The sequence below is a fragment of the Ascaphus truei genome, chromosome 5 (genome assembly GCF_040206685.1).
Source record: "Ascaphus truei isolate aAscTru1 chromosome 5, aAscTru1.hap1, whole genome shotgun sequence".
In the NCBI taxonomy this organism is placed as follows: Eukaryota; Metazoa; Chordata; class Amphibia; order Anura; family Ascaphidae; genus Ascaphus; species Ascaphus truei.
The window spans coordinates 36,996,149-37,020,391 of NC_134487.1; the positions used below are offsets into that span (position 1 = coordinate 36,996,149).

General features: G+C 41.8%; 1 protein-coding gene across 5 annotated transcripts in view; it reads right to left on the reverse strand.

Moving 5' to 3' along the window:
- Positions 1 to 24,243, reverse strand: part of FBXL13 (F-box and leucine rich repeat protein 13) — a 238,941-nt gene that overhangs the window by 35,940 nt on the left and 178,758 nt on the right. For all 5 annotated transcript variants that reach the window (XM_075599630.1, XM_075599629.1, XM_075599631.1 and 2 more), the window contains 4 exons: positions 14,439 to 14,559; positions 12,524 to 12,686; positions 8,057 to 8,176; positions 952 to 1,078 (listed from right to left, as the gene is read on the reverse strand). In XM_075599630.1, the coding sequence (XP_075455745.1) occupies positions 952 to 1,078; positions 8,057 to 8,176; positions 12,524 to 12,686; positions 14,439 to 14,559 (531 nt within the window). The remainder of the gene's footprint in view (positions 1 to 951; positions 1,079 to 8,056; positions 8,177 to 12,523; positions 12,687 to 14,438; positions 14,560 to 24,243) is intronic.

The following is a 24,243-nucleotide window of genomic DNA, read 5'->3' on the forward strand; positions in this document are numbered from 1 at the left end:
GTTTATTAAGTAGCTAATGGGGTTTACTTATAATAGATATTGCTCAGTAGAGTTGGTTCCATGAAAAACAAGACATCAAAATGCACTCTTACTGTACATGGCTGAAATGAAAAGCTCTGGGCAGGATGCTGACCTGCTCTAGAGATAAAGATCCAAGGAGCTATCTGATGCATAACTAGAAAAGTAAGTATACAAGAACAGGAAACCTAGTGTCCGAGCACTCAGTCACTGATGATGATTAATGAATTAGTTAAAATAAATTTTAATGTCAAAAATGAATATAAAATATTGGGTGTTAAAAATCAAATAACATACGTGTAGTGATTTTGATCGATGTAAGAGTACTGTATAAGTGCTCACGATCATACACTAGTGTGTATTGGTGGAAGACTGATAAGTCTTCATGGAGTTCTATAAAAGATTATATAGGGTTGCCCTCATATCGGGCATAGGTGGTAGGGCTGAATACACACACCTCTTGTCCCTGCGTGAGGCACAGTAATCTTGATCCACTGTTTGATATATTGTGTCTCTGCATAACTAGAAATAAAGGTCCATATTCAATATGTTGTTAAACAGTCTTTCCCTTGATTGGGAAGGTGTATGCTTCATTCATTTTAATAGGGGTGAAATCCTTCTGAACAACAGGAGAGAGCTACAGAGCATATTAAATAAGAACCAGCAAGATTGAAGAAATCCAAGTGCTATTTCTAACACCAAGAGGCTAATTTAATTGTTGGGCCAAAAAATAAACCATTGACGTAAATGTTTTTTTTTGGCCAATCGCGCTGCTTCAGGGTATATTGAATTATCCCTAAGTGTATAGTTGCATAATGCTCTGAAAACTGAATGTTGGGGACTAGTCACTTACTATGGCATCACAACCTATCAACTATTTTCGTTTGACAATGAAACACACGAGCTACCACAATATTGTTGACATTAATGCACCTGGTCTGTAATCCTGGTTCCAGAGAGATCAATGGAGATTAGCGATGCCATGTTCCCTATAACCTCGATGCCAGAATCTGTCACATTTTCGCAGAAACGCAGGCTCAAGTAGGTTAGATTATGACACCTAAAATGAGAAATATATTCCTTAGCAACATAATCCAGACAGACATTATTTTAAATAACCAAGGGTATCACAAGCCAGCAGAAGACACATAACCCTGTCAGTAATGCAGCAACCTGCTCTGATCGAGTATTATTATTTTTTTTATATTCTTTAAACTGAAATGGTGTCATACTGCAGTATTGCTCCTGTTTTGTGACTGGTTCAGGAGATATTCACCTCAACCATAACTGCATTTTCAGTGACTTAAAATGCCCAAAGACTGTAAATTACCAGCAACCTAATCACTAATTGCGACCTCCGTGTCCTGATTGGCTCAAAGGCAAGATTCTTACCAGCAGCCAGCAGGTGTTGGCCAGGTATAGGGCTTCTGCAAAAGACTCTGGTTCAGAGAACAGGGAGTCAATGCAGAGAATTACTTTAAAACTTGGTTTTTCTAACATATATTAATCTTTCAAATTAAGGTACAGATTGTAAAATCCTATATGTATGTATTTGTTTGTTTTTTTTACCAAACATTAGTATTTGTTTACCACATTGTAGCACTGTATCACCTCAACTGCACAGCAGAATTTAATGGAATCTTATACATAACCAATATTCATAGACACAGTATATCCTTATCCAATTTATTATTGCTTTCTTGCACTTAATAACATCATTCTCTACTTTATTTTTCTTTGTGTCCCATGTTTCTGTTAATAAAATGGCTTATTTATACACATTTCCAGCAGATGGGCAAGAGTCTGATTTTCCTCATAAATTGCTAAGCGGAGCTATGGGACATCTAGTCTGAGGGTAATTTATCTTTTTAATGTTTGGACATAACAGAGAAATATGATGCATACAGAATTTTACGCAAAGAAAACACAAAAATGTAAACTCAAAAGTATGCTACAGTATTAGTGGGCAAACCTATGCATGATTCTGTTTTACATACTGTATGAATCAATGATATAAGCGTTATTTAAAATAACTTGATTAAGTAGTGTGTAATTAAATATACATTTAATCTGTCTAATATTAACGTCATCATTATTCATTTTCCACAGGCCTACAACACTAATCTAGAAAAAGAAAAAAATGTCAAGTTGCTTGGTTTTTTATGTAGAAAATATAAGCATTCCCCTTCTGTTCCTCTTTTGAGCTAGTTTATGTAGAGTTGGCAAGAGTAAAAAATGACATCACGTTCATTAAAGTTTGTCCAAAACACATCCCACACCAGAAGGATAGCACACTCACAATGTGGTATCAATTTTAACAGTGCTGTCAAAGTGCCAGTGAGCAGCGCAAGTGCAACACTCTCATAGAAAAGAATCCCAGGTGAACTGCACAACCTTTCAAAAAATGATCTTAAAGCCCCGATCCCAAATACACACTACACTTATGAGCGTCTCGTCAACGCAGAATGCGTTGTGTTTTGCATTCTCTGAAATCTGTTATAGTTCTTTTGACTGTTAAGCTCTAAGTATATAAATATTCAGTTATTTTCTCCATTCCTAACGGAGCAACACATTTTATTTGTATCAAATCTGCTCCAGCTTCATATGTAATGTCTGGAGCTTGTTACTGGAGATGAGCGAAAGACGTTAACGCCACCGCAGACCTGGCGGGTTTATTTGACACAAAGATAAAGGAAAAAGGCACCAGTTATTGGCATGCATTTCAATACATCTCAATAAACTATTGCACTGACTATCTCCTCCCCTAACGCCTCCTATACAGGCATACCCTGGTTTAAGGACACTCACTTTAAGTACACTCACGAGTAAAGACATATCGCCCAATAGGCAAATGGCAGCTCGCGCATGCGCCTGACAGCACGTCCTGAACAGCAATACCGGCTCCCTACCTGTACCGAAGCTGTGCGCAAGCGGGGAGACTATAGAGCCTGTTACAAATGCGTTATTTACATCAGTTATGCACGTATATGATGATTGCAGTACAGTACATGCATCGATAAGTGGGAAAAAGGTAGTGCTTCACTTTAAGTACATTTTCTCTTTACATACATGCTCCGGTCTCATTGCATACGTTAATGCAAAATTGGAGAAAAGCCCTTTGATACATTGATGCTAAATGACACAGTAAAAATGAACCATTTGCACCTGTAATGGAGGATTGCCCTATTTAATAATAATAGCATGTTCTTGTATAGCGCTGCTAATTGTACGCAGCGCTTTACAGAGACATTTTGCAGGCACAGGTCCCTCCCCCGTGGATCTTACAATCTATGTTTTTGGTGCCTGAGGCACAGGGAGGTAAAGTGACTTGCCCAATGTCACAAGGAGCCGACACCGGGAATTGAACCAGGCTCCGCTGCTTCAAACTCAGTGCCAGTCAGTGCCTTTACTCACTGAGCCGCTCCTTCTCTCGTGACAATAACTATATGTCCCTCAAAATTGTGTCATTTGCATCTCTGTTTATGCAAATTACTATGAGCCAAAGTAATCCTTTGAGGCCTATTTATAAAAAGTCTCATGGCTTCAAAATTGGTTTAAAAAAATGGCAGCAGACTTATCAGGGAAAAAATCTCTGTTGCTTTCAAATCAATTATTTTGTCTTCGATAAATCTGGTGCTGTTGCCTGTACACAAACCAAAAAGTGTTAAAGGGTGCTCTAATCCAGGGGTGCACAAGCTTTCCCTGCTGCGCCCCCCTGCCTGCTCTCCCCCCCCCCCACTCACGCCCTCCTCCTTACCTTTTCTTCGGCGTCAAATGATACCGCGGGGTTATGTGGCGTCACATTGCTATGGCAATGTATCGCCGAAGTCAAGGTAAGGGAAGTTTTAGAGGCCTCACGCGATCCCCCGGCATTTAATTTAAATGCCTTGGAGGAGAGCGTGGGACCTCTGTAACCGCAGCGCCCCCCCCCCATGGAAAATCTTGTGCCCCCCAGTTTGCGCACCCCTGCTCTAATACACCAAAAATGAAGTGAATCTGTGATATGTGAACAACACACGGGATATAATAAAAATAATGAATACAAATACAGCGATCAACAATACGTTGAGGAGGATAGCAGCGCAAAGACCCTGGAGAGAACAGTCCTTCTGGATCTTCCAAATGGAAAGTAGTTTGCTAAGCTTAGGGGAGTGCTGGATCCAGTACTGAAAAAATAGAGGTGCGAGGAAAGAAAATGGTGTAATATGTTCCAATCAGGAATGGTGTATTATGAAGAGGATTATTGCACTCACATTTTTCCCTTAGGGAAACAGCATTTTTACACTTTGGTTTTTAGGGAAGGTGAAAGATCCCCTTTTCATATGCGTCTGCAGGTCGCTAGTTGTTGTTATGGCCGGTGCCTGTACCCTGATAAGCAGGTCGCTAGTTGTTATGGCCGGTGCCTGTACCCTGATAAGCAGGTCGCTAGTTGTTGTTATGGCCGGTGCCTGTACCCTGATAAGCAGGTCGCTAGTTGTTGTTATGGCCGGTGCCTGTACCCTGATAAGCAAGTCACTAGTTGCTGTTATGGCCGGTGCCTGTACCCTGATAAGCAGGTCGCTAGTTGTTGTTATGGCCGGTGCCTGTACCCTGATAAGCAGGTCGCTAGTTGTTGTTATGGCCGGTGCCTGTACCCTGATAAGCAGGTCGCTAGTTGTTGTTATGGCCGGTGCCTGTACCCCGATAAGCAGGTCGCTAGTTGTTGTTATGGCCGGTGCCTGTACCCTGATAAGCAGGACGCTAGTTGTTGTTATGGCCGGTGCCTGTACCCTGATAAGCAGGTCGCTAGTTGTTGTTATGGCCGGTGCCTGTACCCTGATAAGCAGGTCGCTAGTTGTTGTTATGACTGGCGTTTGCTCTTTCCAGCCTTTTCTGTTTCAGTCTATTTCTTTTTTCCCTCTCTAAATTAATTGAACGACCTTCACTTGTAAGATTAAACATGTTTTCCAATAGTTTCCACATGTTGATCATCAAGAAAGAAAATGATGTGTTTATTAATCTTTTATTTGAAAAGTGTATTTGTTCATTTTGTAAGTTCATTATAATTTGCGGAATCTCACACTGTATGCTAGTCTATCATTGATCGATTATTATTTAATTGACTTACAATTATATATTTTTTTTGCTGAAGTCTTTTCTGTCACATTTTGGTTCTGTGCCCTACACATATATTTAAAAATTTTTTTATAATAACAAACATGTTTAAAAATGTTAGAGAAGATGTTGCATCATTTGTTTGGAATTCCAACATATGTAGTAGCTATGTGATACTGGGGCTTGAAAGGAGGATGGAATTTGCACACCAATATTTCCCCACTGAAGTCATTCTGTTTGAAGAAGGCTTGCTGTGAAGTGAAGGTATTATTTTTGCAGGAAGCTGTCTGAGTAGGTTTACTGGCTAAGCAATTATTTAACCCAGGCTGTGCTGAAAAATCTGTGTAATTCGGCAGGCATATGTTTATAGGGGTCCATGTTAAAATGTATGTAACCCCCTTTCCCTATGCCTAAGGGAAACCGTGGGCTATTACGCGTGCTGCTGTTACCTGTGAGGCTCCATGGAGGCCAAGGCCTTCACTTTTGGGGAGCCTGGGGTACTATATCTCAAAGTGCAGCGCCTCCACCTATGAGGATCCCAGCGTGAGCGGGATGACTCCTCATTGGAACCAATACAAAGCAATTACCACAACATAATAAGAGGGAGAGGGAAGATTGGGGAATAAACTCTTGCCACAGTCAATAGGGACTGTGTGCTAGGGGTAATAACATGTAGAACCAAAACCTTAGAAGAATAAGGAAAAAAGATCCCCTATTGTAGTACTCCTAGTGAAAAAGTAATGATGTATCATTTAAAATACACCTTTTAATAGTATCAATGATATAAAATAATGTTGGACAAAACTAAACTAATACTAACATACAAACACTAAAATGATACTTCAGAACTGAGTGCTAATTGAGCACTAGGATAGGGTGGATAAATAACTAGGTGATACCTTGGTATAGGCTACTAAGCCCACATGTTGGGGCCAGTAGGGATCAGGGCCTAACTTGGGCCTAAGGGCAAAGTCTGGCCTAGTCCAGGGGCTTACTAGCTCCCTGGACACATCCGTCCTCTTTGCTGGCTCCGTGACGACTAACATGTAGGCTCTTAGTCCACTGAGGAAATCCTGCTACTAAGCCCCTCCCCTTCTGGCATCGCCAATCCCAACATGGTCGCCGCAGCACACAGTCAAAATGGCTGCCGCAACTTTTCCCCGATCTCCCGATTTCGCGGAGCCTCGGATCACCGGCTCATCAGGGGGGCAATGCAAAGCAGCTCCCCCTCACCCAAGCAAGGAAGGAGGACCCCGCTACATGTACAAGAAGCAAAAGGTGACACACTGAGTGCTCATTTGCATGTCATTACCTAGAATGCTGCAATGGAAGCATTGTACAGGCATACCCCGCATTAACCTACGCAATGGGACCGGAGCATGTATGTAAAGCGAAAATGTACTTAAAGTGCAGCACTACCTTTTTCCACTTATCGATGCATGTACTGTACTGCAATCGTCATACACGTGCATAACTGATATAAATAATGCATTTGTAACAGTCTCTATAGTCTCCCTGCTTGCGCATAGCTTCGGTACAGGTAGGGAGCCGGTATTGCTGTTCAGGACGTGCTGACAGGCGCATGCGTGAGCTGCCGTTTGCCTATTGGGCGATATGTACTTACTCGCGAGTGTACTTAAAGTGAGTATCCTTAAAGCGGGGTATGCATGTATACTAAGAGATAATGGGGAAAGGCAGGGTTGCAGACCTGTCTGACATGCGCAAATGTGCTCACAAGTGTTATTTGTACTTGCTGCAGGAAACTACAATTTAATGCTAAAAAGTTGAAAATCCTAAAGCATAATACAGGATTAATGGCACTATAATGTCAACTATTATAGAGGAAAGGGATCTGGGAGTCAATATTTCAGTAGACTTGAAAGTAGTCAAGCAATGTAACAAAGCAATGGGGAAAGTCAAGAGGATATTAAGTTGTATAGGGAAAGGTATTAGCAGCAGAAAAAGAGGGGTGAAACCTCACGCACAGTACTATCTATGTTCAATTCTGGAGACCTTATCTCCAGAAGGACGTAATAAATTGGAGATCTACAGCAGGGGTGTGCAAACTTTTCAGTCTGCGCCCCCCTGCCTAATCTCCCCCCTTCCCCACCCCCCTTACCTTGGCTCCGGCGTCAAATGACGCCGCGGGGTCATGTGATGTCATGTTGCCATGGCAACGCGACATCACGTGACCCCCACAGCATAATTTTACGCCGCGTTGCCGAAAGCCAAGGTAAGGAAATTTTACAGAGGCCTCACGCGGTCCCCGACATTTAATTTAAATGCCTTGAGGAAGAGCGCGGAGCCTCTGTACCTTGCCTCCCTAGAAAAGGTACAACTTAGTGGATAGAAGGGAAAGGGGGGGGATACAATCGAAACTTTTAAATAGATCAAAGGTTTAAACAAACTACAAGAAGCATATATTGTCTAAATTTAGCATAGGTTGAACTTGATGGACCTACGTCTTTTTTCAACCTCATCTACTATGTAACTATGTAACTATGTAACTATTTCAGAGAAAGCAAAGCACTACAAACTGAGGTCATGCTCTGATACTGGAGGGTGTCAGGCTCAGGGGAAATGTGAGCAAGTACTTTTTTCCCCGGAAGGGTGGTGGATTCCTTGGAATAGCCTCCAAACAAGGTAGTAGCAGTTAATACAGTAGGGGAATTAAACATACTTGGGATAGACATAAGGATATACTAAATACAAAAAAAGCCAAGGATCAAACACAATAGGCTCTGAGGTTTTACAGCGGATAGGCAAATCGGAAGACTAGGTGAGCCAAGCGGCTCTCATCTTCTGTCAAATTCTATGTTTTTATGAAACCGGTTAATTTATTTCTTTACAAAGTTGTATATAATTCTGTCTTCCAGTTTATAAAAAATATATATCCAGTATTTGTAAAAAAACGACAGTAAGTTGTTCTAAACATTGCATTTACTTTTGCGCTATCCTCAGGAGGGATAAGTCACTGATTCGGACGCAGTTAGTCAGGTTCAATTCTCTTATCTTTGTTCCCGAGGGGCCTTCCACAATATGTCGGACGCCGGGATCACTGATCCTAAAACACAAAAGATTTACTTCATTAGATTTCCTTCATGTATTTGTGATGCATTGTATTTTATTAATTGTCGACTGTATAAGCTGTAGGAGCATTTTACCAAGGTCTGTAAAAAATGTCACTCCAGATACAGTATGCACATTATAGTTCTGTTTTTAAAACCCACCTGTTTATTAGTGTTTTTTCTTTTGTTTTGCAAAGTAAACTCACGACATATCAGCATTTGCCCCAAAACATTATCTACTGCAGGGGCGCGCAAACTTTCTGTGCTGCGCCCACCCCCCTGCCTTTAAGCCCCTATGCTCGCGCCCCTCCTACCCAATATCCAGCGTCAAATGACACGCGGGGTCACGCGACATCATATCACATGACCCCGCGGCATCATTTGATGCCACGTTGCCATGGCAATGCGGCGCCAAGGAAAGGTAGGTGAAGTCTGCGCCCCCCCAAATAATCTTGCGCCCCCCACTTTGTGCACACCTGATTTCAAGCATCAAATGTCCATCCATCCCAGATTGTAAAGTGCAGTATATGTTATAAAACAGTTTAATCAAAACATTGTCATACATAGACAGCAAGTATACTGTACAATTCTATTTTGACCAAGGCAAGTAATCCTTATGCACTTACTGTATATATAAAAAGAGTGGTGTATAACATGCCCGAGTGCAGTTTTGTAGCCCATGGTGCTTCTTCATGAGGCCATGCAACCTGCGACTTAGTGTACTTTAGTAAGACATAGGTGCAACCACATTTTATTTTTCTATTTAATGGCTGATTAGAGGGTAATTTAAAAACGTCTGCATGTTTGTAATACATTTAGTTAGGATAGGCAGCTTTCCTGTCTATGGCTAATTAGCTTTGCACATGTCTTCTGATTTTTAACAAATTGCCATATTTATCCAGTTGCAAGAGCCAAACAGTATTCCAGCCTAACCTCGTTAGTTCATGTAGAATCTCAGGCTGATTTTGAGAGAGGTAAATTGGTGATTGGAACAGGGGGTGTCCTTCAGAACTGAACCCCTCTATTTTAAACTCTGGGGACACCCTGGTTCCAGGGATACTTATCGGTGAAGTTACAGGTGTAGCCTAGTGCCTCTGGCTATAGCCTTTCCACTGGCCTCAACACTATAAGTCCTGATAGGAAAAGGCATTGTTGGGGTTAAATTCCTGCACAGGGCCTAACTTGCAGTTGCAGCCTGAATAGTTACAATGTTACCCTATCCAGGTGCAGGCCTACCGGCAAGTTGGAGTGTCATGCCTGGGGAGGGTACTGACTGGGTCACATGCTGATGGTGTAATGCCTGTCAGTACCTGGACCTGCCCTGTTATGGGGCAGGGTTACAAGCCCCTCCCCGGGTATAAAAGCTGGCACTCCACCAAATTGTGGTGGTATTCCTTTCCTCCCTCAATGTAGTGGGAGGTGATTCCCCTTGCCCCATCAGGGGGTAAGGGATCTAAGGAAGGACTCTTGGGGCCTCAAGCCCCTTGGGTCTGCTCCAGGGAGAAGGAGAAAGTATGGAGGTATGCGGTATATGTAATAAAGACACAGTTGAATGTACCCTGTCTGAGCCTGGACTCATTCAGGCGGGAAAGAAGGTGCCTGTGGGGATCTATCCTGTCTCTGGCAGAACCCTAATAGGATGGAGGTGCTGTACCAGGAGAAAACCTGCCCTGTTGCTGCTCCCAATTACAACATGCAGAGCCCTCAGACCTCCTGGAAGATCACAGGTGAGCTAAGCAGCACCACAGCACACTCTGTAGCTACCGAATCTCCCTGGGTGGGTGTTGGGGGGGAGAAGGTGTTACACAGGTATCTCTTCCTGGTTTTGAAAGTGAATGTAAATGGCAACAGAATAGGAACCCCAAAGCTGAAAATAGCACTGTTTAGCTGCAGGGCACCCCCCCCCCCCATGTTTTTACAGCCCATGCTGTAAAAATAAATAGAGGTAAAAAAGTAGGGTGAATTGCCGCTTTAAATGAAATGTCTCTTGAGCACAATGCGATCTCTAGTAGACCCCCAGGTCTATAAATCTAGACTGCGCCTGTGGAAAATCTTCCAAGCACATAATGGAAAACTACCATTGTGGTCAACAGGACTGCAACTTGACTATCTCTGCCATCAAATACCTAGTTTACAATTACATGATATCCATAAATAATTGTGTTCATCTCAGCTTCATGTTAGTTATACATATGGATGTGTGGTAGATAATAAATATCCTTATCTGTACATGATCAATTGGCATTGTTTCACGTCAGTGACTCGTCATGTATGAATATCAAGTTCAAATACAGAAATAAAGTAAAGTTTAAGAAGAGCCAACAGAAGCAATGTGACTGCCATTTAATACCTGCCAGGGATTCAAGGTCCTGTTACCCGAACAAGCCCCAGCTGGTCCCATTCTCCAGTATGAAGATACCCATCTCAGCTAATCATAAACATGGAAACAGCCCATCTGTTTTCTAACCTACATACATCACATTTTAGAGCTCTATCCTCCTAGTTGGTAGAAATTTCTTCTTGCATATTATGCAAAAGGCACCAAAAAAAGAGGGTTTTATACACTTCACTCTGGCACAGGACAGTTTTAGAACTGAAGAACTGATTTACTAAAAAAAACAAAAAAAACTATTTCCTCGCTCTGCAAATGTGGTTATTGTTGTAATTCAGTGTTAGGCTGCGGCCCCAGTAACTGCGTGCACGCGCGCATCGGAGCGCCCGGCAGCACGTGCACCAGTTTAAGTTACAATCTGTGGTCTAGGGGTAGCGATGGGAAGCACATCTTGAGTAGAGCAGGTGGAGGCGTGGCGAGGGTGCGGCCATGACGTCACGTGGCTGGTTCGCCCTCATTGGCTGAACCGCCGCCGTGACATGGCCAACGCTCGGCTGTTGCGCCAAAAGACAAAAATCTTGTCTTTTGGCAAAGGCAGTCGCGCATCAACCTTTGTGCGCGCGCACACACGCCGACTGGGGCCTGCCCCATGGAGGGCTGTACTTTGTGTGCGGTGCACACGCCATCACGGGCACAGCCGCGGCAACCGGCGATGAAGCCTTCGAGTCTCACCAAGGGGTGAGCTGGGACAACTCCCAGAATTCACAATCGAATTCTGAGGTTCCTTAACCAAAAAAAGGTTGAAAACCACAGTTTTAGAGCCTAAAACCTGAGCAGCTATTAAGCATATTTTATAACCGGAGTATTTTTACTATTATTGCAGCTCCAATATGCAGTATGATGGTACATAAGTGGGATTGCAACTTTAAAGCTGCAGTGCCACATACCGTTATCGACATGTACTCCCTCAATTTGTCCCAGCATTTACTAAGATTAAATTAAACAGGGCATTGTCAACGAAGACGAGGAACCAGGTGTCCACAGAGGTCCTAGTGCCGCCTCCTGGCCCAACTACTACAAGCAGAATTTGTAAGTGTGTTTTATTATATGAAGTTGCGAAAAACACAGAACTGCAACTTTTGGTCAAGTGGCAGTACAGTACTAACAGACCAAAAAATAGTACCAGCACTCTCTGTCTCACAGCTACAGATATAAGCGAATACCAGTGTAGGGAATATGAATAATTTAATGACACTAATAATAAACTGAAAATATAGCAACAATAGCTAATACGCCAATGCAAGAATACATATCACCTTAGAGCAAAAATAAAAGGGGGTGGAGGGGAAAGAAGGAGAAGGGGAAAAAACATGAAACAAAAGGAAAAAATCACAATAATGGAAAAAGGAAAGCAAACTAGGGTAGTTTGCTTTCCTTTTTCCATTATTGTGATTTTTTCCTTTTGTTTCATGTTTTTTCCCCTTCTCCTTCTTTCCCCTCCACCCCCTTTTATTTTTGCTCTATGGTGATATTTATTCTTGCATTGGCGTATTGGCTATTGTTGCTATATTTTCAGTTTATTATTAGTGCCATTAAATTATTCATATTCCCTACACTGGTATTCGCTTATATCTGTAGCTGTGAGACAGAGAGTGCTGGTACTATTTTTTGGTTTGTTAGTACTTCTGAAGGGAATTAGGGTCCCTTCCTGTTCCGTGCACCCTGCAACCTTGCTGAGTCATTGTGTCAGAGTGCTGTCTATCACCCCCCCCCCTCACAAACCCCCCCTTTCTACCGTAGTACAGTACTGCTTCATCCCATTTGCTGGTTCAGTGCAATGTAGCATTTAAGTTAACTTATTAATGAGATAAAGATAAGATAATCCTTATCTGGCCAGCCAAGTATGCCCATGGCCAACCTCGATGAATTGTGCTATAAGAGAATAGTTGAAAAGTTGCTTTGACAAAGGCATTCTATATGAATAGTTTGAATGATATTTTATCTACTTTACCTTATGCAATCTGCTACATTCAATACAATAATATTCTTCAGTGTTGAAACAGCCTTAATGCCGATGTCTGTAATTTTCTGGCAATCGGCTACATAAAAGTGATTCAGGTTAGGGCAGAATTTGCTGATCATCTTGATGCTTGCATCAGTAATCCGATTATTACCTAAAGAACAGTAATACACCAAGTTGTTCATCAGAATAACAAAGATTATAGGCTAAAGCAGTAAAATTCCGGGCATTATTGAAAACCCTGCTCTCTGATTGGTTAAAATTCCGGGCATTATCCAATCAGTAATGCCCGGAATTTTTGCAGCATGCAAAGTGCCGTTTTTAATGTGTTTATTTCCAGCCAATCAGCTTTCAGAACAGCTGAGACAGGACAGGGGATTGGTTAGAATGAAGTAACAGCTCTGAGACAGGGCAGGGGATTGGTTAGAATGAAGTAACAGCTGTGAGACAGGGCAGAGAATTGGTTAAATATCAGCCACGAGTTGACTCCTCCCCCTCCCGAGCTGACTGAGATTTTCTGAGCAGATTCAGTTGAATTGGGGGGGAGGGGGGGAGGGGGGGAGGTATGCAAAGAAGTATGTGGCTGTCTGCAGTTTCTTTGTGGCTGCAGTTTGTGTGTGAGTGTGTCAGTAGCAGTGTGTGTGTGCTGTGCTGTGGTGTTGTATATCTGTGAAGAGGTGCTGTGTGTGTGTGTGTGTGTGTGTATAGAGCTGCTGTGTTGTGTGTGTAGAAGTGCTGTGTTGTGTGTGTGTGTGTGTGTGTGTAGAGGTGTGTGTTGTGTGTGTGTGTGTAGAGGTGCTCTGTTGTGAGTGTAGAGGAGGTGCTGTGTTGTGTGTCTAGAGCTCCAGTGTGTGTGTGTGTGTGTGTGTGTGTGTGTGTGTGTGTGTGAGCAGTTTGTGTGTGTTGAGCTGGTGTGTGTGTGTACACAGATGGGGCGGCAGTATGTGGATATAGATATCTGCTTTGTAAGCATATATACAGTAGAGGTGGTTTCATGTATTTACACAAAAACAAAAGTGCTGGGAGCGGTTACTTCGTGTACCCCACACAGCTTACTAGACTATTTTGTCAGGGAGTATTATACTCCTATACATTACAGCAGCCTTGTTGTGCAATTAATAGGGATCTTTGGGAGACAATCTGATCTCCTTGTTTGTTTTTGTGTGTCATTACCATTCCTTTGCACCGGTTGTGTTTTGATTATTTACCTTATTTATTTTCACATAGTGGTGAACGGTTTATCACAAGTTATATATATAGCGGTTTCATGTATTTACCATTTTATTTTAATTAAAAAATCTATTTAACTATACACAAGTGTCTATTATTTATGAAATAAGCCGACATTTAGCCTATAATAGTAATAATCCCCTCAGAACAGGGCATTACTGGCCAATAATGCCCTGGCTGGTTAAGGCTTCGGGCATGGTCAGCGCTTATGCGCTGACCCGTGCTGAGGCGCGCTGCTGCTCGGAACTGAGCCCCTGCAGCCGCAATGAGAGCGGCTTTAGCAGGGGCTCGCGCACGCGACCGCACGCTTGGGGAAGCGTGTGTCTGACGGCGTTTTGAAATTTGGCGCTCGCTGGAGCGCAGGGCCGGTCATGTGAGCGGGTCGCCCAATTAGGGCGAACCAGCTCCGTGACGTCACTGGCCCGTCCCCAGACCCGCCCCCGACACGCCCACGGATGGCGCGCCGTGTAATGCCAGGGAAATCACCGCTTTCCCTGAGCCTCGGCACGCCTCCGCACTGTTTTGGGCACTATGTCCCAGGCCTTAAAGTCCCTCGGCTTCGCCTCGGGCCTTCAACTCTTCCAGCCAGGGCATTATTGGCCAGTAATGCCGTTCTTTGGGGATTATTACTTAAGTAAAATGACATGCAAACTGAGGAATGAGTGGAAACTCTGACCTTCAACTTTGATCTTTGTCAGCTTTCGTCCTTGTACAAGTACTTTAAATCCGGCATCAGAAAGATGAGGGGAGCCCACAAGGCAAACAGATGTAATATGCTGGCAATTTTCAAGTAGAGCCTTAAAAAAATAAATAAAAGCAATATTTAATTTAGATACACATAGATCGATATGGCTTCTGTAATCCTTTTACAACAAATCTCAGCAAAATGTGTATTTGTCAGCAAAAATGTAATAACCTTTAATGAGGATTTGCATAGGAAGCTTCTATATTAAAAGCTGTTAAAATACAGTATGTATGTATTATACTGGGATGTATCAAATTCTTTGTCTGGGGCTGTGATTCTTGTCAAAAACTCTGCCAAATGGGAAGTGCCATAAACATCACTTGCTAATGATCTATGTCAAATGTAAGAAACATCATTAAAAAGTTCCTTACATTGGATACAGCCCCAAGCAGAAAACCTGTTGTGTATCAAAGCACATTCTTCTATACAGTATACCTCAGAGGAACTCCAAAATATGTGAGAGGCAGAGCCCTGAAACACTCATTCAATATGCACACATGCAGCCGATTAAGGGGGCCTATGCTATAAGCGTTCATAAAAAAATCGCCGGGCCATTTAAATTGCCTGGTTTTTTTGCGTTGCTATCACGGGATTCAGAAAGCCTTGATTACCGGTGATAGCAAAATTCCCAAAACGGGCGAGAAGCCGGCGACGTGAAGATCGCTTCTCTGAAAAGGCCTTACCTGGTGATTTCTTTCTGCTGCAGAGAGAGCCGCCTCTCCCTGCACAAATCTCGCCCGAAATTAATGTTTTTTAATTAAAAAAATGTAGTACTAGTGTAGATGACCAGGGGGTCTCCGGAGCAGAACTGCGTTGATTTCAGGTCTGGGAACCCCCTGCTTTCCGAGATACAAGCCCCGTTATGGGGTGCCGGTATCTCCTATGCATTTTATTCCCATGGTCACGTGACGCGGGACATTTAAACCCCTGCTCATCTACACTAGTATTAAAATGTATATTAAAACAGCTGCTACCTACAATAAACATTAAAAACACAACAACACTAATACCCACCTCCTCTACCCCCACATGATTGATACCAGAGGCCGCGAGTGTCCGGGGGTCCACAGGTGGTCCCCACGGGTCCTCGAGTCCCCGCGGTTGTCTGTGAGCCCTCGGGTGGTCCTCGCGGGTGTCCGGAGGTCCTCAGGTGTTCCTCGCGGGTTTCTGGGTGCCCTCGGGTGGTCCTCGCCGGTGTCCAGAAGTCCTCAGGTGGTTCCCGCGGGTGTCTGGGGCCACCCGAGGGCCCACAGATACCCGTGGTGAACACCTGAGGACCCCACGGTGACCACCCAAGGGCCCCCGTGGCCTCTGGTATCAATCATGGGTATCAGTTCCAGAGACCCCGGCATCAATCAGATGCAGAAAAAAAGCATTTTTTTTTTAAAGCCCTGTCTCGCCACCTCTCAGCAGCTTCTCGCCAGCCTCATGCCAACTTTCCTTGGCGTAAGGATTTTGGGAGAAACTAGCCATTCAAGAGCCACGATTATCCTCGATAAGCCTAGATATCCTAATTGCGGCTATCAGAATTGCAAGAGTATCAGAACCTGGCGATAAGTGGCTTATCGCCACTCACCTGGCGATTTTTTATGACGGCTGAAATTTTTGGCGATTCATGCCTTTATCGCCCACTTATCGAGGCTTACTGACTAGCAGTAGGCATTTTGGCCGATAAGCTCGATAAGTGGCTTATCGATGCTTCTAGCATAGGCCCCCTAAGACTCAAATTCAAGTCAATGGGAGTTTTCAGCGATCCAGGTGCAATCAACCGCTTTGGAGAATATTGAATAATTCCCTCAGAGGCATTGTAAATGTGAAAAAAAATATGAAAGGCATACTGAAATGGTGGATGTCAGATTATATATTGGAAAACAAAAATGTCTTTCCAATAATGGATTTGCACAAATCTTTTTATGTATCGCATTCCTCTTATTTATTCTAGTTTGCATTGGAAACAACAGTAGAACCTATTATTGGCAGAGCTATGTACAGTATATGAATCCAGATTCTCGTCTAATAATTCTTTCCAGTTTCCTGATTCATGACAATAAGGTTTTTAGTAGTATCTTACGGCTGCAATGGAAAGCCTGCCACCCCATATCAATGGCGGGGTCATGTTTTATAGTTTAATCTGGGTTACAGATGCCTTTAAAGAAATGTATTTATTCAAGTAATTTAACTAATACTTCAAAGTTTGTGAACAAGTTGTGCTGCAATTTGGGAGAGTTTTGACTTATTTTGACTACTCTCTTTTCGGTGAACTGTGCATTAAAAAAAAATGTTCATCCCACCCTCAACCAACGGGCTTTTTTCCTGTTTGGTCCCCTGACAGATAATTAGTGGGGGTTGAAAAGGAAAGGGATACCAGATAGGAGGGTATACCAGATAGGAGGCCCCAAGAGAAACGTTGTAGTTCAAAGTTCTAGTAGTCATATAGGTTCTGGAGGAATGTAGATTAATTGTAGGTGATTGATACCTTTTAGTGTACCATCTAAATTCTTAACTGGTCAAATAATCTACCCGGTTTTGAAAGCTCTGTAGACTCTAATGTAATCCATGTACATCCCCACTGAAAACAAGTACTATTTAAATTTTCAAATAAAAGGAAAAATGTAAATGAATACTTCAAGGATGATTACATTTGTCCAGAGATAACAATAGAACTAAATATATTGATGCCCGTCTTGTCGAAAAAGTCAGCGCGCATGCGGAGGGAGAAACTATAGCCCGGTCGTTGTGAGCGGGCCGCAAAAATATCCGTTGCGGGCCGCATGCGGCCCGTGGGCCGCAAGTTTGACATGCCTGTTCTAGACGTATGTCTCACACTGTTAAAGGTTCTTATAAATGTGGTCATTGCAAAATGTGTTAGTTAATGAAACAATCTACTTGTTTTTACTCAACCTCACAAGATAAATGTTATAAAATATCTTCATTTATCAATTGTAATTCTACTTAGTCGGTTGTGGAAAGCGTTAATTTGGTAGAACCACCAGACCCTTAATATTTGCAGAATGGAACATGTGCGTCTTATAAAACATAGGGATACCCAACACCCAGTATCTAGACATTGTTTTAATTAATACCAAACAAAAGCGCAAATGAGTGAAGTGATAAATGTATTGCAAAAAAATAGCAATAGTGATGAAGTGCTCAAAATCCTATAGCAATTCTAGTAGGAATAATTCCAATGTGAGATGGGCATGGTGCTAGAAACCACCCTCACGGTTTTAGAGACCATTTTTAGGAGCAGCACTGAGGAGTGATTCTCTTTATTTAGTTCAATTATTGTGAGTTATGTTTGCGCTTTTGTTGTTTGTATTCATTGTTTTGATTGTACCCATGGAAACTTAAAATCATTTTTCTTTCCTGGGAATTGAACATATTTATGATCCTCTGCGTGGCGGCATTAGGGTAAATTCCCTGGACTGTCACGAGGCTTATTGGATACACACTTTAAAAACTGGAATAGCCATAAATCTCAATCCTAGTTGAGTTTCTTCCATCAAGGAGGACGTGGCCGTGCACTGCAAACACTCAAGTGCCAAGGAGAAACTAATACCGCTGGGTCACTTAAAAATGATGTCTATTGAAGTCTGCAATCCATTAAAAACAGCTGCAAGTACCTTGAGGAGGACGCTCTGACGCGTTTCGTGCCGACGGGCACTTTGTCACTCTTTGAAACTAACGCATTTTGCAATGACCAAATGTAGAAAGTGCAGGAAAAACGGCGGTGCATCTGCTGCTGCTGAAGATGAATTTGAAACCACAAACTGCAAACTGCAAAAACTAGGTGCAAAAATGTATTTAGGGCATAATAAAAACAGCCAAAAGGACACTCTTAACGCATTTCACGTGGTATCCCACGCTTTATCAAAGAGAAAGTATCACACAACGATCGCATACTTAAATACCCACAATTCCCTGTCCTATCCTATGACGCTACGTGACTAAGGCCAATCGGAAGCTTGGGAGGCGTCACATCCCTCTTACTAGCGTGGGGCACATAAGTCTAAGACCCAGCCAGCTGAACTTCACTGTGTGATTGCAAGGGAGGTAATGTATCCTCCCAGCTATGACGTGACGGCCCGTCCGGCCAATCACGTGCCTATTGGGACGGGGAGTCCTGAAAGTAAACATAGAGCTATTAAAGATCTTTGCTCGGGGGAGAGGAATGGTGGGTATTTTAATAAAAACATACAACATACTGGGTCACCGCTTATAATGCATACTTCATTAATTTATCTTGTAATGATTTATACTGCAATAGTTAAAGAAACAATGACCCACATAATAACATGAAGAAGATTAAAAACCACTATCAACACTATAGTGGAACAATGTATAAAAAACACACAAATAGCTGTACATTACCCTCACAATACACAAAAAGATAAATACAGTTAAAAAAAACCCTGAGTGGAATTAACCACACTTGTATTGCCAAAATCATGCTAAATAATTCTTATTTGTTTGCAATAATTTTCAACAGAACATTGTATCTTGACAGAACATAGTTGCATGGAGAGCATGATTACATGGAAAACACGATGATTATGCACATCAACCCTGGATTCAATATAAATCAGAAATATGACAAAAAATACTATTACAATAAGGGCTATTAATAAGGAAGGAGCTTTTCTAGCCAGAGATGTCATATAGTAAAATAAAATAAACAATTATCTATTTGGTTGGATGGCCACACATCAATTGGTGAAACCTAAGCGTATCAGTATAAATGCATGTTGCAAATCAAGTAATTGCACACTTATTGCAAACTGTTTACAAGAAATGCTGCAATTCCCAATCCACATTGAGTCCTTGGGGGGGCCTTTGTATTAAATTGAAACATCCAATACATTTCTCGTTTATTTAAAACTTTTAATCTGTCACCTCCTCGTTTTAACATTTCTATATGTTCGATTGCCAAAAATTTGAAATTTGGAAGTCTACCCTGGGGACACTCTTCGAAATGTCTTGACACTGGATGTTGTGTGTCCTTGATTCTAATAAATCTGACATGTTCCATTATGCGTTGTTTTAATGGTCTTATTGTCCTTCCAATGTATCCCTTAGAGCATTTACACCAAATATAATAAATTACAAATTGTGTATTGCAATTTATAAAGGACCTGATCTCATACGGTTTTTTTATTCTATAAACATCAATGTTTTTAACTGGACTGGCATATTTACAGACCCGGCATTGGCCGCATCTGAAAAAGCCTTTTGTTTTTATCAGGGATGTTACTGGAACACTGGGAGAAAAGAGACTGGGGGAAAGATAATTAGCAAGGGTTTTAGCTTTCGTAAAAACTGTTCTTGGGCCCTGCTCTGTGAATGGAACGAGATCATTGTCAAGTTTTAAAATGTTCCAATGTCTGCGTATGATATTTTTTACTTGTTGTGCCTGCTTGCTGTACTTTTTTTATAAAAAATGGAGTTCCTGAGTCATTCAGAGGAATGTTCTTCTAAGGTCAACAGTGAGTAATTTATTTACTTCATTTATGTGACCAGTCCTGCACATTGCCCAGACTACCACACAAGATCTACCTATACAGGCTAGTGGTAAGTGTATGGGAGTGTGTTTATTGTTGGATCAACTGGATTCCTGGGTCTCATGAACTGTCTCATGTTATGAAGATGTTTATATATTATGAATAAGGCAATTGTCTGCTCCTGGTTAGCATCACAAGTGGGAGTTCCCCCTCCCCTTTCCTTTTGCAATGACCAAATTTAGAAGACCCTTTAACAGTGTGAGACATACGTCTAGAAGAAGAACAACAAAAATAATGATGGAAGAAACTCTACTTTGCTGTCTTCGTTGAAACTGTTGCACACCTATCCAGAACAATATCAGTGAGTACCTACAAATATTTATGCTGTCTCACTTACAAGTTATGATCTAGCTCTAGGGATTTATTCATCGGCTATTTGGGGGTTTGGCTGATCCCGTTGGAGATCTTCTCAGACATCACCATATTTAGTGTTGGTTGGTCAACCCTATATATGAGCGGAATAGGATCAAGACTATTATATCTTGGATGAATTTACACCGGATTGGTTACACTTACCGTTTGATGCATATTTTCATATCTATATAACAGTGCCTACTCACATGCTCTTGAGCTCTGTTTTTGGACAGCACTCGTCTTTATAAATCTCAATCCTGAATGAGATCTTAGTCATTTTTTTTATATCTTTATAATATCATTATTAATTTTATAGCAATATATTATTATAGTCATTTATATATACTTAATTCCACAGATTTCGCAAATTGTTTTCTTTACATTTTGTATATACTGGATGTTTTTTGTGTTCAAACTGATTCTTTGTAATCAATATTAGATCGATTGCATTGACCTTATAAAAGTATAACATTGTTTATTGTCCCATTTTGTAGAATAAGTGGAGGTCTCCCGTTTACATGCATTCTACTGTATATTTATAGCGATGACGTCTCTTGTGCGGCGTGCTGCAACGACTGGTATAAAAGAGCGTGTCGCATTAACTGATGATACTCCTTGTTATAGCGTCCCCAGGCGCAAAACGCATTAGAGGATCTGTACCTTCATTTTTAATGATGGATAAATATATATATAGCATTCCATAGAGAGTAGTTGGCACTCACGTTTAGGCAATAGTAAGTAGGTGCATGTCCCTTATAAGGTGGGATGTTCCTCGCAGCAGTAGTGCAGCAGCAGCAATGCAGGAAGAACCAGACAGCACACAGAGGTAAATTAGGAAAAGCTGTATTGGGGTACGTGGCACAGATACCAACGTTTCGGTCCTCACAGGGGGACCTTTCTCAAGGCACTGCGGCGGTGTCACCCAGCGTCTCCCGGTCTTCTCCGTCTTGATCTTTAAAATCATGTTTTTCTCTTGCAGCGCTATTCAAAATGGCCGCGCGGTGTCATATGACGCGACGTTGCCATGGTAATGGGACGCTGCGTGACATCACCTTTGCCATGGCAACGCAGCGTCATATGATCCCGCGCGACCATTTTGAATAGTGCTGCAGGAGAAAAACATGATTTTAAAGGCGGCAAGATAGCAGAAGGCCGGGAGATGCCGTCAGGACCCCGCAACTGGACCCCGCAGTAGGTAAGTGTCGTGATGGTGGGGGGGGGGGCGACAAGTGACTTTTTGGGGGGGCGAGTGGGTTTTGGCCCAGTTTGTCGGGCCCTGTATATCTGTATATATGTATATACACACAAACACACACGCACAGTGTCACATCTCCCATAAATCCACTGAAACACTGAGGTACTGTATAAACAGAAAAGGGCAAAATGTCACAAGAATATTAATCCAATGTGTGGATAAATAGAGTCCCACTGGAACGAGGAGAAAAAGAAAAATGTTATGGAATAAACAGGGAGCGAGGAGGGAAAAAATAGGAGAATATACTCCTCATCAGACGATTCCTACTTGGACATATTCATCCACGAGAACATTGTTTCCGGAGAAAGGGAAGTACCACGAGCATTTGACTTGTTGGAACCTGAAGATGAGGCTCACCCCCCCCCCCCCCCCGTAACGCTGCGCTCCCCTCCCCTTATTAAATGTTTACACTCTCCTATTGCTCCTGTTTTTCCCCCTCTTGCTCCCCGTTTATTGCATAATATTTTTATTGTTCTCCTCGCTCCGGTGGGACTATTTACCCACACGTTGGATTAGTGTTCGTGTGACATTTTGCCTTTTTCTGTTTATACTTCAGTGTTTGCCAGTAGATTTATGGGCGATGTGAAACTGCACATGTGTCTGTGTATAATCTACATTTTTTTCAACTCAGTAAATCTATTTTTTCTTCGGAATCTTAGTCTTTTTGACTTATTATACTTATTTAACCCCTTTGAGTGCTTGGACCATCCCTTTGTTGTTTACATTTCTACACGAGACACTCCCAGGAGCTCCCACATTACTCAACTTAATCTGAGTAAAAGTTTTGCTTTTGTCTTTTTTGAACACTTGGCATAATTTTTTTTTAAACGGTTGCAGAATTTATAGTGTGTTATGGCTCAGCTCCACAAAAAGATGCTAAGCTTTAGCATGCCTTTACTCCTATTCATAGGAATAAGAGCTGATGCATGTTCAAAATTAGCACCATTTTGTGGAACGGGGCCTATAAAACTTTATATTGCTTATAATTGCTCCTTGAACTACAGGATAAAAAGTGTCCACAGTTCATATTAATTCATATTACATAAATACATAGTGTTTTTTTTAACTCAGTATTGTAATAACCATAGCTTTGTGATACTGTAAAATTTTCGTTCTTCAATTCTATTCAGTTAAATACTTTTTATTACAGATCATCTTCAGTGCAGATAAATGTGCCAAGCAAATAAAGGAATCCTGATTTATTATGAGCTGATCTCCTGAGGAGCCCCCACTCTGACTGAGGGAGGAAAGCATTTTGCTCAGTTACAGTATTACTGTAACTGCAAGACAAAAAACGTAGTCATAGGGCAAAAATGCCATAATTGTTAAGTCGAAATGCAACCAAGCCAAATATTATTTTTCATCACAGTGTCCAGTCATTCCTGTACTGTGTTTGCTTTTGTGGCTCCTTGAAATAATGTAACATTTGACAATTAAATATGTTGGAAACAAAGGATGTTGAGTTTGTGCTTTTCAAAGAACAAACATATACCAGTAACTGCAAATAAAAAATCAAGACGACTTACCCTTGCTTCTAATGGTCTATGTCCCCTATACCATATGCTGTGAGGATGACTTCCTTGTGCTGGTAAATATTTTAGTACTACTCATTAATTTAAATGGTAGTGACATGAAGACAGAGTAATGTATAGAGGCCTACATTTCAAGGTTTTCAATATACTTGTGTTTCAGGATAATTACCCCTAATAAATATGGAATGCTATATATAACAATACAAACGTCTTATAATTGAAGTTTTCACAACCTCAGACTGCTGGAATCACTGAGGATACTTCTCTGGTACTGTTGTAATTAAAAACTATTGAAAGTGCCCCTTTCCTTGCTCGATTTTAAAGGTAAATTCCACTTGGCACATAAAATGCTGCAAGTAACTAAACATATCTGGCTTCCTCAAAGGAAGACTACACCCTGTGGACCTAATTCTATAAAGTAGCTCCCTGACAAACTCTTGTTGAATACCAGTATGAGAGATGGTATAAATGACACACCACTGTTTAAACAAATTTAACAAAATATTCACTTTTGGTGCTTACCTCCTGCTGATCCCAGCGTCCCAAAGCTGGATCCTATGTAACAGCAATGGGCAAAAAAATAGAAGGAGCACACAAAAGATTTTGGTAGTGTCAAAAGACTTCCAAGTGTATTAACACATCAGAGTCATTACAGGTAACGTTTCTGGACACAAGGTCCCTTCCTCAGACCAAACACCTTCCTGGTCTGAGGAAGGGAACTTGTGTCCAGAAACGTTACCTATATTGACTCTGATTTATTAATACATTTGGAAGTCTTTTGACACTACCAAAATCTTTTGTGGGCTCCTTCTATTTTTTTGCTCAAAACTCTTGTTGAACACACAACATTCGTGATCGGACTAGTGGGATGGGCCTTCCTCCGCCGCGGGGTTAATGGTTCCCTCCACCGTCATGCCCGCTAGTACTGAGGGCCCACTAGCCCCCCTGCCAGACTCCATAAACCTTCAGAATAACAGGTAGGGTTGGACTGGCCGCTGGGGAAATAGCATGCCTAAGCCACTGACAGGGGGAGAGAG